At 41.5% G+C, this 16378-nt stretch overlaps 2 protein-coding genes across 3 annotated transcripts; one reads left to right on the top strand and one right to left on the bottom strand.

The window, feature by feature from the left end:
- Nucleotides 1–1407: 1407 nt before the first annotated feature.
- On the bottom strand, nucleotides 1408–10787 carry PNN (pinin, desmosome associated protein; the record flags this gene model as incomplete). Its single annotated transcript, XM_079536923.1, has 9 exons — nucleotides 10660–10787; nucleotides 10392–10463; nucleotides 9566–9634; nucleotides 7973–8045; nucleotides 7798–7892; nucleotides 5668–5743; nucleotides 3896–4051; nucleotides 3669–3807; nucleotides 1408–2690 (listed from the first exon to the last, which is right to left on the bottom strand). Exons 1-9 carry the CDS (start codon nucleotides 10770–10772, stop codon nucleotides 1408–1410), a joined length of 2076 nt encoding a protein of 691 aa, XP_079393049.1. The 5' UTR covers nucleotides 10773–10787.
- An 885-nt stretch (nucleotides 10788–11672) lies between these two features.
- On the top strand, nucleotides 11673–15780 carry TRAPPC6B (trafficking protein particle complex subunit 6B; the record flags this gene model as incomplete). 2 transcript variants are annotated; one of them, XM_079536856.1, is made up of 6 exons in its annotated part: nucleotides 11673–11753; nucleotides 11839–11906; nucleotides 12801–12918; nucleotides 14553–14636; nucleotides 15070–15163; nucleotides 15714–15780. In XM_079536856.1, 6 exons carry the CDS (start codon nucleotides 11673–11675, stop codon nucleotides 15743–15745), a joined length of 477 nt encoding a protein of 158 aa, XP_079392982.1. In that variant the 3' UTR covers nucleotides 15746–15780. The 2 variants fall into 2 exon arrangements, with proteins under 2 accessions (XP_079392982.1, XP_079392983.1); XM_079536857.1 differs by lacking the exon at nucleotides 14553–14636.
- Nucleotides 15781–16378: the final 598 nt, after the last annotated feature.

Here is a 16378-nt window from a genome sequence, read left to right as displayed (position 1 = left end):
AGGCAAAGCAGATAATGATAACAAAAGAGAATGGATAGAAAGCTTACCCCTATCCTGGGCTCACTCAAACTCCAGCAGAGCAGATCTCCAGAAGAGATCCTTCCCCACTGGCAGTCAGCTCTTAAATAGGTCTAAGAGGGGTGCAGCCAGGCCCCACCCCTTCCAGCAACACAGGTGAATTGCCTTCACCTGTGCTCCTGTGCCTGACTCATGGCTCACCTCAGGTGATCAATCAGAGGTTCAGGCCGTGACCCAACAGTTCCCATACAGCACACAAAGGCAGTACACTTGTCTTACAGAAATAGACATAGGCATTGAGAGTAGTCTACAAAGCAACATTTATTTGCACATGTACAGAACACAGCAACAGATGTTATTGTTCTTCATACAAAATTATATAAAACAGAATTCCTCTCCATAATAACATACCACTTTGTGTTGTATTAAATACATTCAGGAAACAGTCTTGCACGCACACAACGTCAGTATTAGGTAGTCCCGAGTAACTCCAACACTGCAATGTAATTATTCCTAGTGGTATGAAGGGATCAAAGATAGGACTGCAACTAAAACATACTCTTGGTTGAGAAGCGAGCTGAAGTCTTTCTGCCACTGTCCATCAAAGCAAGGAGCATTACTAAACATATCAACTACCTCAAAACATAAAATGTACACTACCAAAGTACCTGCAGAAAGCAGGTGAGAGCAGTATTCCAGACTGACTTGAGCTATCTTGGTCAGCTTTAAGTGTTCACATTTAATCACTGCTTGCCTACAGGTAGGAAAAAGTTTCATAGAACTGGAATATAGAATTGACTAAGAATTTGTGATTACAGAAGAAAACAAAAAAACATAGATTCAAAGCAATTACTTTCCCTTCCCATCTAGCACTGGAGGGATTGGAGAGCCTTAAGTTCCCCATTATTGCAAGGAATAGAGGGGAAAAGCAAAATTTCGCGTTTCCTGCAATATTGCCTCCTTACATCTGATCTAAAAGGGGAATTTAAGTGTCAACAAGACATTTCAATTTATTTAAAACGCACATTTATTTCTACAAAAAAAGTTTATGATACAGAAAATGTGATCACACCAACTTATAGATTTGCCTATTAAAATATACAGAGGATCTCAATGAATACAGAATATTAAAAAAAAAAAAAGAGATGCAAAGGAGTGTTAATCTTTTATTTTTACATTTTCAGGAACTTCACATAATTTTGGTAGGTAACCTTTTACAAAATTATGTAAAAAGTACAAGAATGCCTGGTAAACAGTCTGCATTTTTCCAAAAGATTTTTTACAGCATGCAATTCTTAAGGCAGCCTTCTCCTCCTCCTTACACGGAATCCTTTCACTCAAATAATCTTCTGCTGCAAAGATTAGACTAAGGAAGCTTGGTCTCTTCTGTTAACGCCTTTTGTCTTTCCTGTCTGATTTACGGTCTCTTTCACTCCGTGAAGTTCTCCTGCCTGACCGACTACTCTCTGATATAGATCTCTTTCGGTCAGATCTTGAACTTTTATCCTTTGAACTTTTCGCATCTCTACTCCCACCTTTCGAGGACTTGTGACTTCTATCTACTCCTGAAGCATCCCTTCGCTTCCTTTCTGCACTCCTCCTGCGCTTTCTGTTTCTGTTATGACCTCTTCCTCTGCTTCGACTTCTACTTTCACTACTGGTAGAGCTACTGCTGCTACTGTCCCTGCTAGTACTTCCACTCGTGCTGCTGCTGCTGGAACTACTCCGACTGCTAGTGCTGCCAGTGCTGGAACTACTTCCACTACTAGTGCTGCTTGAAGTACTACTGCTACTACTGCTGCTGCTGCTGCGACTATGGCTCTTAGCAGCTTTGTTCCCTGCCCTACCCCTGCTTCTACTTCTAGTCTTATTTTTTATTTCTGCACTCAGTGTCTGATTCTGCTCTGCCTGTGCCTCGACCTTTACAGACACCACAGCATTTTCATCTTTGTCTGTCTGGGGCTCTGTATCCTGAACAGACTGAGATAACTGAGGTGACTGTGGTGGTGGCACAGACTGCGGCTGAGATAAGGCCTCAGCCATGGGTTCTGGCTGAGCTTCAGATGCCTGCTCCTGTTTTTCTTCAGCTTCGGCTTCAGTTTCTGTTTTGATAATTTTCTCCTTTTCAGGAGAGGGAATATCACACACTTTTTCTGGCTGAGCTTCGCATTCCATTTCTGGTTCTACTTCTTTGCCATTGTCATTGTCTACAGGTTCTACACTATCTGCCTCATTCATTTCAGCCATATCCTGCTCATTATCCACTGGCTGAACATTTTCATTTTCCTCTTTTACAACTGTGACCTCTTCATGCTGACCATCCTGTTGCTTGTCATTGTCCCTCACCTCAGCAGCCTCTTCTATTTTAATCTCTATTTCATGTTTCTGTTCTTCCTCTTCCTGTTCTTTCTCTGCATCACTATGCCCTGAACCTATTTTTCCCTTTTCCTCCCCTACCTCCTCCATTTCTACATCATTGTGCTGATTACCTGTCTCCAACTCTTCCACCTGCTGAACCACCTTACCCTCTTCCTGCTCCTTGTTCTGTTCTTCCTTCTTTTCTTCATTCTGCACCTCCTGCTGCTCTCTTTCCTTCATAGATTGTCTTCTGGGCCTGGCCTCCATTTTGTTAATCTGCTCTGCAAATTCATTGCGCCTGCTTTCAAAGATTGCTAGGGAATAAAATGCACCAACAACAGTTTCAGACAGGTAGCTACAGAAACTGAAGATTATTTTCTCCTTAATTATAAGCTAGTAAGTGATCAAAATGTTTAAGAACTTCATCCTTATTCATTCTGAAGTAGTGAGCCATTCATGCATAATGAAATGGATTGCAGGTTAATTTAAAATAAGTAGGATAAACAGCTCTGCTGAGTGTAGGAACAACAAAATCCTAGATCTAAACTAGGAGTACTTTTGACTTCGCTAAAATGAATATATCAAAACTGTACCTAAATTCCTTGGTATTTAGGAATAATAGCTGTATTTATACAGGCAAACAAAGGACACTAAAAATCAGTGGAAAGCAGATCAGATATTAAAAAAAAAAGTTTTAATAATATAAGCTATTCAGACAGTTAATTCAGCTTCCATTATTCCCCACCCCAGGCAATGAAGAAAACTTCCTTAAGGAAAGGATAAATTCAATTTAATCAAATGAACAGCAGGACTACCATTACCTGCAGTATTCTGAATTGTTTTCCAAAAGGAAAACGTAATCATCCTGTGAAACAGATACAGGAACACACAAGGAAATAAAAAGTCAAAGTTCTAGTGCTATGCTTTAAGGAAGAGTTTCACAACTCCTAAAGTGAAACGGACAAGAAAACCCTGCATTTTCTTCTGTTCCCAAACTGCAGAATGGGCCTTTCTGAAAATGAAGCTGCCTCAGCGTACATCTGGGTACTAAATTTAAAGAACATTTTAAAAAGGTTCTTCCAAGCTCACATATACACCTCTTGTAAGAGAATTAAAGCACAAAACTAAAATCACTGAAGGACTAACGTTTTTACTTTTGATGAACACCCATGCAAGAGCAGTTTGCTCTAACCATGAAATTACTGTATCTAAGCAGAAAGACTTAAATTTGTAGAAAAGACACCAACAGGAGGCAAGAACAAAAGCAGTCATGTATCACAAACAACACTTACCATTCATCTTTTTCTGTGATTCTTCCATCAACTTTTGTGTAGCAGGACACATTCTGCCAGGTATGTAGAATAAGTGAGGTTTTGTCTTTGTTCTTATATATTTAATTATTTTTGCATTATGTTCATTCCATTCTTCTTGCTGAGAATTGAAAACAAAAATATCCCCTAAGATACAGAAGAGTGTATGTTTTGCAACAGAAAGATTTGAGAGCAAAACTAAAGCTTACCAACTGAGCAAGCTCTACTTTTTGCTCCAGTAACCGCAGCTCCGTTTGTTTAGCACGCCTTTCTTCAAACAGCTCTCGTCTTTCATTTTCAACTTGTTTTCTTTCTTCCTCTGCTTGTACTTCAAGTTTTTGTTCAATTTCTTGTCGTCTCTTTTGCTAAGATAAAGAAATATTCATTTTAATGGTTTTTTTTTTTTTCTGAATCAAGAAAGCATCCTGCTTTGGTACAACTAAAATAAATTATTTATATTGTAAAAGGCATTTCCAAAGAACAAATAATCTTTATCTACTTAATCTACTAAATTACAGGTAATGGAAGAAAACAGTGCCAGTGCTTGCTGACACATAATTTTTGGAGGATTAACTATATAACTATGCACCCCTATGGCTTTTTAACTGCTTTTCTGTCATTCAATTTGGATTTGAATTTTCAACACAAGCTCTAACACTTTTTTCCAAACGGCAGGGAAAAAAAACAACAGAAAACAAAAAGCAACATATTTCAGGCACTTCAGCCAGAAGAAAAAACAATTTCTCCACAAGCAAATGAAGGGCGACAGGCTAAAGTTTGTAAACAACAAAACAAATCATATCGCAGATACTCTGGAGTATTGCCACCATTAATTAGGTATATGACTGTAATCCAAGAGTGCCCTATTTGCATATCCTTATATTGCCATACGCTCAGATTGCAAAATAGTTGCTTAAGAATATATATACACACACATATAGTTTAGTGCTTGGACAAAAAATATCTGTGTCCTAACTCCTTAGGTTTATACCTTGACTTCGAGTAAGATTTTATATATGAAATAGCAGCATATTCTCAGAAATATGTTGCAATGAATAGGAATCTCTCAGTCTTTCTTATGCAAACATACCACCAGACCATCTCTTGTAATCGTTTCCACTCTGAAGGCAAGAAGGCAGAGAACTTTTTGCCCAGTACCATTTAGATAAAACATTAGGATATCTAAATACTGAGTTGCAAAGTAATCAATATCAACACTGCAACCTAGGTATGCTAAAACCACACAGAAGTGGTTATTAATTTCAGGAATTTGTATCTGCTTCTAGACTGCTGGAAATACAATTCTCCACGAACATTTAAATGCTGTTTGTAATCTACAAGTAAATATTATTCTTAATTGAATAACCCACCTAGGACAACAGTAAGAGGCGCTATAGCATCCACTATTCAAAAGAGCATGCAAAAAAAAAAAACCCAATTACCACCAACCTAGATCCAAAATATTGAAGTTACCACTAAGCTACAAAATTTGCAATGCAGTACAGTCACACACACTTGCTCACTAAAACTAGGAATGCTCACTTTCTCTACTATAGAGCAAACTGCCACTTGTATGTAAGCAGAAGGCATGACAAAGCTGTATGTTCCTGTCTCATTCTACTCAAATTTCAGGAATTTTGAAATGCCCCAAAAAGCACCGATAAGAAAAGAGAATCTATTTTGAATTTTACATCTTTTGAAGATGAACTGAAATTAAGAAGCACACACAGATCATTGCCTTACCACTTCCACAATGGTCAAAAAGCATTGCAGGGTCATAAAAATCACTACAGTCTCTTTCCTGCTTTCCCACCCCAATTCAACTAAATCAAAGCAAACAAAAACCCATTTGTACTATTACCAATTTGTGACATCTGTAACCCACACCATGGAAACATTCATTGCTATTTAAAGCAGTTTAATCAGACAATTTGGTTTTATTATTTACAACTGAAAGATTTATAGAACTAAAAATAAGTACCCTCTCAGTAGCAACTGTGGACTCCTGCTTAAATTTTTGAAGAGTGCCCATCAACAAGCCAAATATACGTCGATTCCTGAGTAAAAACAAAAAGAAGTTTGAGATTCAGTTCAAGCACCAAGATTTTTATTTGTATAAACAGTCAGAGAAACTTTTCCACCTCAGAGATGGTTATTTTTAAAGGCTCAGTACTACACAAGGCCACTAGCAATAGAAAACAAACCGACTGCCAGCAGTTGAGGATATAACTTACACCATATCATGTTTTGCTTAAGGGTAAGACACAGCACCTATCTGTAACACAGCACAGTTAGCATTGGGAAAATTGGCTCTGCACATCAGAAAATAACAACACTAATATAAAAAACAAAAAAAAAAACAAAAAAAACAAAAAAACAAAAGGAGGCCATGGAAGAAAAGACTGAGTAAACACAGAGTGAGATTTCAAAAAGGCACTGAATTGCAAGGCTGTTAAGTTGTCTGAAGAACATCCCTGTGCCACTGGGGGGATTAAGCAGTAACACAGCCACAGAGGAGTGAAAGACTATCTGCCAATGATCTAACTAACAATATCTTATTATATAAGACACTGCACACCAGAATTCTTCTTATTTAATTAAGGGCACTTGAAGAAATTTATGTAAACAAATTCCTCAACGAATTCCCTTCTTTTGAACCAGCTTCCTGAATTTCACCTTCTCTTTCTTCCCATTTAATGCAAAATTAAGCCTTTATAACAAGAAGCTGACTTTCTTACTTGCCTTGAACTTTCACCTAATGAGACGAAAGAAGACTACCCTTCTCACTCAGGACTCCAAGGCTCTATTCCAGTGGCAATAACCTGGCACACAGAGATAAAACTACCTGTACATGCAACAGCAAAAATAGCAATAGCTAAAGAGCTGAAAGCTAGGGATTACCTGACCAAGAGTATCTGTATACAAATGGCAACCCAGAAAACCCTGAGCAAAGCCAGAGCTGAATGGATGCTGTCTCCCTGAAGGCCTCTTTCCAATGAGTCACATGAAGATAAACACTGTTTCTCATCTCCCCAGAACACAACTCAAATGCAAAATGCTAAAACTACAATTGCAAACAGACAAACTTTTTGTGCCAGAAGACCTATAAAAGTCCACCACCATTCCTTCTGTAGGGAAAAAGTCAGGAACTAATAATGGAAGTAACAGCAGCATTAGAAGAAGCAAAAGACGACCAAGCAAAGTGTCTTTTTGTTCTAATTGATCTCTGTTCCTCATCAAAGAAGTGCAAAATAGTTCACTATTTCAGCTCTGATTCTATTTGAGGCATAAGTGATTATGACACCAGGTAGGCTGCTGACTGGAGAGTCCAAGAAGTTGGATACTGCTGCAAAGCTGCTTTTCCAACAGCTCTTCTCAAAATAAGTGCATCTTAACAAGAACTTTAGTGAGCTACTCTAAAACACACACACATGCACAAGAAGAAAAAGGAGATATAAACACTAAAAATTTACAGAGGCAAAAGGAATGTCAAATTATATGCACAACTAGCCTAAAAGTATAGTAAGAATTAAAAAAAAAACAAAAAACATGAAGGAGCTACTCTGCAAAAAAAGAAAACTGCACACTTAAAACCTTTTTTCAGCCAACAAAAGAAGTGGGAGTAATAAGAATCACCTGTACTGTCTTTGGCAACTGCTCTTTCAAGATGTATACTTACTAGCTATAAAGGTACACAACAGGTTACTTCCAAGATACATTGACACAATCTTCTATATCACAAAGCAGGGCAGAATGGATGTCCCTGTATTCACATTCTGGGTTTACTTCCTGTTTTAACAGTCCAAAGTGTTAAGTAACCAATTAAGTTGTCCTACTTAAAGAGGACCTGTTAGAATAACAATCTTATTGTTGTAGATAGCTTGAGAAGCAGAATCTCTTTCACCTGTGTTACATGAATGATTTGTTGTTACCGCTGTAAATATTTTGAGAGAATATTTATCTAAACCAAACCTACAATCTATTCTGGTGCATCTGCAAAACCATCTTTGATACATGACAGCATCTGTATAACGCCTTTTAAAACCTGAAGTTACTTCCTAAGCCAGGACTCTGAAACATCACATAAATGCATGAAGAGACTGCTGCCTACCTTTGTTTTCCTTTCTCATCCATATTTTGATCTTGTATAAGGTCTCGACGTGTTCGCTCTTTGGAGGTAGCAACAACAGAAGATGGTAATGCTGGCTACAATAGAAAAATACAAACTTCTTAGTTCACCTAAATGCTTTCCTTCTTCCTACACAGCTCCCTTTGTCGTGCATTACCTTTTTAATATCATCATCCTCTCCATCACTTTCTTGGCGTGATTCTCTTCTCGTCCGACGCTCTCCACCCAGCCTGAGGAGTAAAAAGCATTACTGGCCACTGGAGAACATTCATTAACAACTGCATCTGTATATGTCAGCATATATAGTCAGCAGAACCAACAATTCCACTAAAACTGTTGATCAGAACAGTGAGAAGAGATAAATAGTGCTTTCACAGCACTGTCTAAAAAATACTGTTCAAAAAGATTTTTAAAGTACCACGTGAGAAAAAGTGATTTAAATTTCAATGACATTTCAGTAGTAAAGTAGAAATGAAGAACCCATGTTACTGCCCTATTTGACTTTCTAGAGCAGTTACGGATTTTGTTTCCTGTTTGGGCTTTTCTTTTTCCAGAACGCCTAAAATGTTTATTTATGTAAGAGAAATATGAGTTAGATTTAAATGCATCAAGACACAGAGGGCAGTACGGTTTTCCCAAATTCAAAATGCTATTGAGGTTATCTAGGCAAATACCTAGAAAACAGTTAAGGACAGACAAAGCATTTAGCTGGGACCTGAGCCCTTGGATAACCTCAGGTTTTTCAACAAAGAAAGCTAGGCAATTTATTAAATGAATGTTATTTTCAACTTTTGATCTCAGCTTTGTGGTATAGCAGTTTACTATCAGTACAGCCATTTTCCAGTATGCATTTTGTAGAACTCAAAAATTAAAAAGTGTTGCTTTTGTCAAGATTTAGCACTGCATGTAAGCACTCAGAAAATGCAGCTCACTATAACCAAAGCCACATCCGATGGATCTGCATCCAGTTGTGAAAGCCTGAAATCTCTGTATAATACTGTCACACAGTAGGCATTAAACTTAATGAAAGGGAAATCCTAGTCACAATTTGTGTCTATTGTTAAACAAGTCTGGGCTAATATGCAAAATTTAACACAGCAAACTGCAATGAATTTCCTGCTTTACTTAGTGTAAGTTTTTAAATCAAGATTTTACAATTTGGCATCTAACACTGTAACTATATTCAGAAAACTGATCAACTCACTACAGCCTGCAACAAAAATGCCCAGAAAGTTAAAGGAGGAGTTGCCTGCAGAATGGACAAGGAACAAGAAATACCCCTCCACTGTACTGGAGCAAGTACAAAAATGAGAAGTGCTCTTCATTATAGTGAGTGTGAGATTTCAACACCTTTGAGTTTCCTACCCATCGTAAATACACAAAGTTATTTAATTCCCTATGCAGTTCTCTCCACAGTGATTCCAAAGGCCACATAAGCCCTTGAATCCAGCAGAGAAAGAATTATACATTTAAGTGTCTCCACTGTGCAAGAGTCTTAGTACTGATTTTATCTTTATATTATTGCTGTAGTCTTCATATTACTCTAATAATCTTTAAAATACTATAGGATTTAGAAAAGAGATTCCAACACAGTCAGCTCCAAAAACTTTCTCACAAGTCACGAATAAATTTCTGAAGAAGACAGAGAAGGTCATCATTTACTAAATTATTGCATCTAAGTATTTAGAATATGCTGTTACAAATTCTCATTCTGAAAAAGCAAGGTCTCTACACGCATTTTTCCACCCACCTACTGGATGCCCCTTCAAGATCCCTCTGTTTGGCTGGGGGTCCTCCTCCGCTATCCGAGAATCCACGCCTAAAAGGAAACCACTTGTGATCTCAGAGCAAGGCATACATTTTACTCAATTCTGTAATCATTTGACTGTTGCTACAGGAATAAAGTATCTAAATGCACTGTTTGTGAATCAACCCATTTAAACTTATGCAGATGAGCTGCTACCCTCAAATGAGCTACCTGAGTAGGTTCAAAAAGTTTTTTGCAGAAGTTTTTAAAAAGTGTTAAGGCCTCAGCAACAATTTGGTGTTGAAATTTAACAAAAGAAAAGAAATGTACTATGTATTTGATAAGATGAAATTACTGAGTACAAGTCTGTTCTTGATTCTGGCTCTACCACAGAGATAAGAAATAAAAGAGGGTAGAGACGGTAAATTCCCAAAGGAAGTCGCCTACATGAGTTTTGGGAATCTTGGAGAGTTCCATTCTTTCTATTCTCCCTAGAAATACTACCAGTTTCTTAACCACCAAGACAGTGATTTTGCACCACTTCAAAGCAAGGAGGCCCACCTCAGCAGAGAGCACCTCCCTTCATTCTGAAGGTCCTCCTCCACTTTAAGGGTAACGGCTGGAAGCGCTAAGGAAAGCCACCGGTATCAAACCAGGCACCGCAGGCTATCAAACCCCGGCTGCCCTTGCAGGCCTCCCACTCGACCGCGTTATTACAGCAGCAGCTTCCGATCCCTTACAGCGAGCACAGGGATCAAATCAAGAACGCAGAACACGCAAAGACAGCAACCCGGCGCCACGAGAGAAAAGCAGAGCCGCGGATCCTTACCTCAGCAGTAAACTCCCTCGCCCCCTACCTCCACCAGGGCCTGAGAGGGCCAGCAGCCTGTTCTGAGGGGGCCTGCGGAAGACAGCACAACGCTCAGCGGCACCGCCCGGGCCCCTCGCAGCGTTCCCGCGGCGCTGCCTCAGGCGCGGGGCCCGCAGCCATCGCTGCCCCCCCCCCACCGCCGCGGGAACGCCGCCGACCGGCCCGGGGCCGCGCCGGAGATGCGGGGGAGGCCTCCTCGAGACGACCCCGCTAAGCCGCCCCTCACCTCACATCGTTGGGGTCCCGGCCCGTGAGCTTGCGGATATTCTCATCCACGTGCTTGAGGCTCTCCTTAGCCTTCTCCAGCTGCTCTTGCAGCGCACGCACCGCGACCGCCATACCGACCGCCGCGCGGCCTAGCCGGGGCCCAGCGCAAGGCACCGCTGGGTAACGGCGGGAGAGGCTCCGCCCGACAGCCGCCACTCGGCTCCGCGAGGGACGGGACGGCGCAGCCAATAGCCCCTCGGCGGACGCCGCCGACTGCCAATAGGCGGGCTTGAAGCGAAAGGGTACGCCCTCCTGGAAACGCTCTCCGCACTCACCCGCCAATCACGAAGCTCAGAGGCGGACTGACATCCTTCTTAACCAATTACCGAGAGCGGCCGCTTGCCAGCTCTGCGAATCATAAAGCAGGAGGGCCAGAGCGACGTCTCTGTTAGCTAACGAAAAGTTACTTCGTCACTTTCCTGTGGTGGGAGCCAATCACCTTCACGCTCCCATAGCCTCTGTGCCGAACGAGCCAATTAGGCGGAACGTTACTGCGGGCTGCCGCGTAGTACTCTCCCGCGCGGCACAACGTGAACTACTGTAACGGGTTCTCACGCGGAGCGGTGTGGGGGATGGGCGTCGCGGGCTTTGGGCTATAGTTCTCCCCCCGCTGCCCTCCGGGACGCTGCCGTAACGGAACACAGGTGCCGTTTTTGCTGGGGCGCCTCCGGCTGCATCCCGCGCCCCGCCGGTTGCCATCTTACAGAGGCAGGAAATGGAGGATGAATAGAAAGTGACGTTTGGAAAAACAAACAAACAAACAAACACAAAAGCGGTCTTTCCTCTCTCATACACGCCCCGGGACGAGCTGGCTTCGCCCCCTTCTCGGCTCTCCGCTCCGCCTTGCCCAGCCCCGGCGTTGTCTCCCGCAGCCCTCCCGCTCCCGGAAGGGGCGGTGCAGCAGCTCCCGGCGGCGGGCCGTTGCCGTTGCCGTGACGGCGGGGGGACGGGGACGCCCGCAGCGGAGCGGACATGGCGGACGAGGCGCTGTTCCTGCTGCTGCACAACGAGATGGTGGCGGGGCTGTACCGAGCCGCCGAGCAGGGCGAAGGGGTGAGTGCGGCCGGTGCCGCCCCCGAGGCCGTCCGGCGGCGGCCGGGCCCGAGGCTGAGGCGGCGGCTGCCCTTGTGTCTTGCAGGAGAACGGCCGCTGCACCACCAAGCTGGAGAGCATGGGCTTCCGCGTCGGGCAGGGGCTGATCGAGAGGTGGGTGTGAAGGGTAGTTTTGTAATTGGCTACCGCGAGATTTCCCCTTCCAAGGGCCTCTTAGCCCTTGGATCTTCCGTCTCCCGGTGCCTCGCTGCGCAGTATCGGGTTGTGTGGAGAATCCTGAGCTCCCAGCGTTACGTTTTCATAGAATCGTTAAAGTTGGAAAGGACCGCTAAGAGCATCCAGTCCAACCATCGGCCCTCTAACCGTGCCCCTCAGTGCCACATCCACACGGTTCTTGAACACCTCCAGGGATGCTGATTCCCCCACCTCCCTGGACAGCCGGTTCCGATGCACTACCACTATGTAGATTAGTTGTTTTTCCTAATATCCAGCTTGAACCTCCCCTGGCAAAACTTAAGGCCGTCACCTCTCATCCTGAATCGCTGTTACCTGAGACAAGAGTTGATCAAAGCGACTCAAAGACCATCAGGGAGAATACAGGGGGAGAGCTGTGAAGAAGGAAGGCGCTTTTCAGAAGACAAGTTTTGTGTGTTTGTTCCTACGCATTAATGTTTGGCCTTTTGTTTTTTGGCTGATATTATTTGGCAATATTTGAAGGAGCCCTTCCAAACACTACTATATGTGAGAGCTTTATGTTAAGATATCTTTATGTACTTCAGCTGTCTTTGATGATCATATAGTTCAAACTCATTTATTCTTACCATAGTGCTGCAAATATTAAGATAAAACTATGTTACTCAAGTTACAATACATGGTGAAAGCTGAGTGTTGCTAGCATGATAGCTGGAACATTAATCTCTGTAGCGTTCTCAAAAGTAATGTTGTATAGTACCATTTTTTTAAAATTGTTTTGTATTTTTCTGCTTAATCAGTCAAGTTGTTGCGCGTACATTCGTGACTGACATATTTCTCTCACTTGTCTTTTAGGTTTACAAAAGATACAGCCAGGTTCAAGGATGAATTAGATATTATGAAGTTCATTTGCAAAGATTTTTGGACAACTGTATTCAAAAAGCAAATAGACAACCTAAGGACTAATCATCAGGTACTAATGCTCTAGAATACTATTTAAGTTACAAAATCAGTAACACTATCTTGTGTTATAGGTGGATTTTTTTGTTTGTCTTGGTCTAGGATATATTACCTGGGAAGAAACCCAGACTGTTCTTTTTTTTTTTTTTAAGCAGTTTTTAAAAGTCTGTGTTGGCGCAGATTTTGAGAATACCATTTAGAATCATAGAATCACTAAGGTTGGAAAAGACCTAAAAGATCACCCAGTCCAACCGTTCACCTATTCCCAATAGCTCCTACTAAACCATGTCCCTCAACGCAACATCCAGTCTTTCCTTGAACACCCCCAGGGTCGGTGATTCCACCACCTCCCTGGGCAGTCCATTCCAGTGCCTGACCACCCTTTCTGAAAAGTAATACTTCCTCATGTCCAGCCTGAATTTCCCCTGGCGTAGCTTGAAACCATTCCCCCTGGTCCTATCACTAATGACACGAGAGAAGAGGCCGACTCCCAGCTCACTACAACCTCCCTTCAGGAAGTTATAGAGAGCAATAAGGTCTCCCCTGAGCCTCCTCTTCTCCAGGCTGAACATTCCCAGCTCCTTCAGCCTCTCCTCATATGGCCTGTGCTCCAGACCCCTCACCAGCTTCGTTGCCCTTCTTTGAACACGCTCCAGGGCCTCAATATCTTTCTTGCAGTGAGGGGCCCAAAACTGGACACAGTACTCGAGGTGCGGCCTGACGAGTGCTGAATATAGGGGAACAATCACCTCTCTGCTCCTGCTTGCAACACTGTTTCTGATGCAAGCCAGGATGCCATTGGCCTTCTTGGCCACCTGGGCACACTGTCGGCTCATGTTCAGCCGAGCATCAATCAATACCCCCAGGTCCGTTTCCTCTACGCAGTCCTCCAGCCACACCGCCCCAAGCCTGTAGCGTCGCCTGGGGTTGTTGTGGCCGAAGTGCAGGACCCGGCATTTGGCCTTGTTGAAACTCATCCCATTGGCTCCAGCCCAGCTCTCCAGCCTGTCCAGATCCCTCTGTAGGGCGTCGCTACCCCCAGGCAGATCCACGCTTCCAGCCAATTTGGTGTCATCTGCGAATTTACTGAGGGTGCACTCGATGCCCTCATCGAGGTCATCTATAAAGATATTGAAGAGGACAGGCCCCAGCACCGACCCCTGCGGAACACCACTCACGACCAGTCGCCAGCTGGATTTGACTCCATTCACCACCACATTTAGTAATTGCTTATGATGTATTTCTTGCCACCCTGTTTGAAAAGACTAAATGTTTTCAATTTCATACACAGTGTTGTGGAATTACAAACTGACAGGACAGTAATGCTTACAGTTTATTAAGACTCACACAGGAACTTTTTCATGAATCTCACAATATATTTTAGTAGAAAACTAGTGTGAGAAATTACATTGCTGCCTTAAAACTCATTTAAATAGAATGGCTGTCTTGAAGTCATTTTTTAATTTGGAAAAAGATTTACAGTTTTCAGCAGTGAAGACACTTAATTGCACCCCACTGAACATAGTTCTATACAAAACAGCTGAAAAACTTCCTAAAGTTTGCTTGTTGATGATGTTGCTTGGTAGAATTCTGATCACATCTCATTAGAAACTCAATTAAAAACTTTTTTTTTTATAATTTAAACAGGGTATTTATGTTCTTCAAGACAACAAATTCCGACTCTTGACACAAATGTCCGCAGGAAAGCAGTATTTAGAACATGCACCAAAGGTACCCTTCTTGGGATCTATGAACTTGATTGGAATCATCTTGATCTATTAATAATAACTTGAAATTTTGTAGTTGAATGGACACAAACCCACCAAAAGGGAAGCTAAAATTTAAATCTCCAAAAACTGTTTTTTAGAAATGCACCTTGTTTGAGTACAGTTTATTTGGTCTGTGTTTCGAGAAACAGTCAGTGATTTTGAAACATGGTGGGATTTGATGGTGGGAGCTGTACTGACTGCAAGTGGAAAATCATTGAGCTGATGTATTTTGCGTGCAGTTCAGGAAGAAACTTCTGCCACTGTCACAGTGCACTGACAAACAATAACAAAACCTCCGTACTTTTATATTGGCAAAGTGATAAGTCTTCAGTTCTTCAATGTTTTGCAACAGGCTTCACCCTTGAAACTTCTTTAAAATGTAACCTTATGTTTAGTATTTAGCATTTACCTGTGGACTAATCAGAGGGGGCCTCTCGAATTTGGGAATAAAGAGTATTGTAACAGCTGAAGTTTCATCAATGCCCGCATGTAAGTACTTCTCAAGAGTACTCCTCTATTAGCTCACTCGATAACTTTAGTCACCAACTCCACTGTGCTTTAAAAAATACTGGCAGTGAACCTCCATGGCATTAAAGTAAAGCTACATTAAAAACTTTTATTTCAATCTGGAGGCATTGGATGCAAAAGAGCGTACATCCAGAACTCCACTGCAATAACTGAAGATAAAAACAACTATTTATATGCTCTTTATTTATAGAAGTCAGTAAAAAAGGTAGTAAGTGAACTCCATTGTAACTACATAAGCTGATTAAGATGGAGCTAAATATTTTCACGAGCTTTGAACAAGAAAACTGCTGTAATATGGGGCATGGATCAATTGAAAAAAAAAGTGAATGTGTTCAGTTGGAGTTAGGTTTAAATGCTAAATTTAAATCATGGCTAGATATCTCAGTTAAACCATAAGATTGAAACATTCCTTAGAAATGTCTTAACAAAAAATATCTTAAAAAGGAAGTAACTACTTGGAGTAATAGATCTAAAGTTCATGCTTTGATCTGACTTTGCATTCTCTTTGCAGGTAAATTCCAGGTGATGATACAGAAAATGTAGAGCATGTTCAAATCTGGATATCTACCTTAAAAATCCTCTGTCTGTGGTTTTGGCATTTTGGTTTGGCTTTGTATATAGCGCGTAAATTATAGCACTGGGCAGCACAATTCCAAAGCATATAATAAATGTTTGTTAAAGTAACACTGCTGTTGTATCTCGGTATGAAATTAATTCCGTACCAAGGTATTGATGTCCGTCATGGTAAAAACTGTCTTCTCAAAAGCTTCCAACAAAAGATTTATAGTACTAAATCAAACAACAGGCAGATTTTAAGAACAGAGTAAAGTCGCAATGAAGACTCAGTTGGTATAAGAAACAAATGTGTTTTGTGTCACCTAAGAAATGAGGCAACTTTCTATTATTCTGAGGAAACAATTATTGCATAAATCAGCAGTCTTAATTAACAGCATTCATTGGAATATAGAAATGATATGAGCAGATAAAGATAACTTATTTTAAAGGTATATCCTATGCCTCTAAAATTAGTTTTTTGTTTTATTTTGTTTTTTTTGCATCAGAAGAATTGTACAGCTAAGGACATCTACAACCAGCAAAGGCAATTTGCTTTAGTTTATTGTGTATAAATTCAGTATTAACATACTTTTTTTTTTTTTAATTGCTAGCTACAACTCA

The sequence above is a fragment of the Tetrao urogallus genome, assembly GCF_951394365.1.
Source record: "Tetrao urogallus genome assembly, chromosome: 6".
In the NCBI taxonomy this organism is placed as follows: domain Eukaryota; kingdom Metazoa; phylum Chordata; class Aves; order Galliformes; family Phasianidae; genus Tetrao; species Tetrao urogallus.
This window is presented reverse-complemented; position numbering and strand designations above follow the sequence as displayed.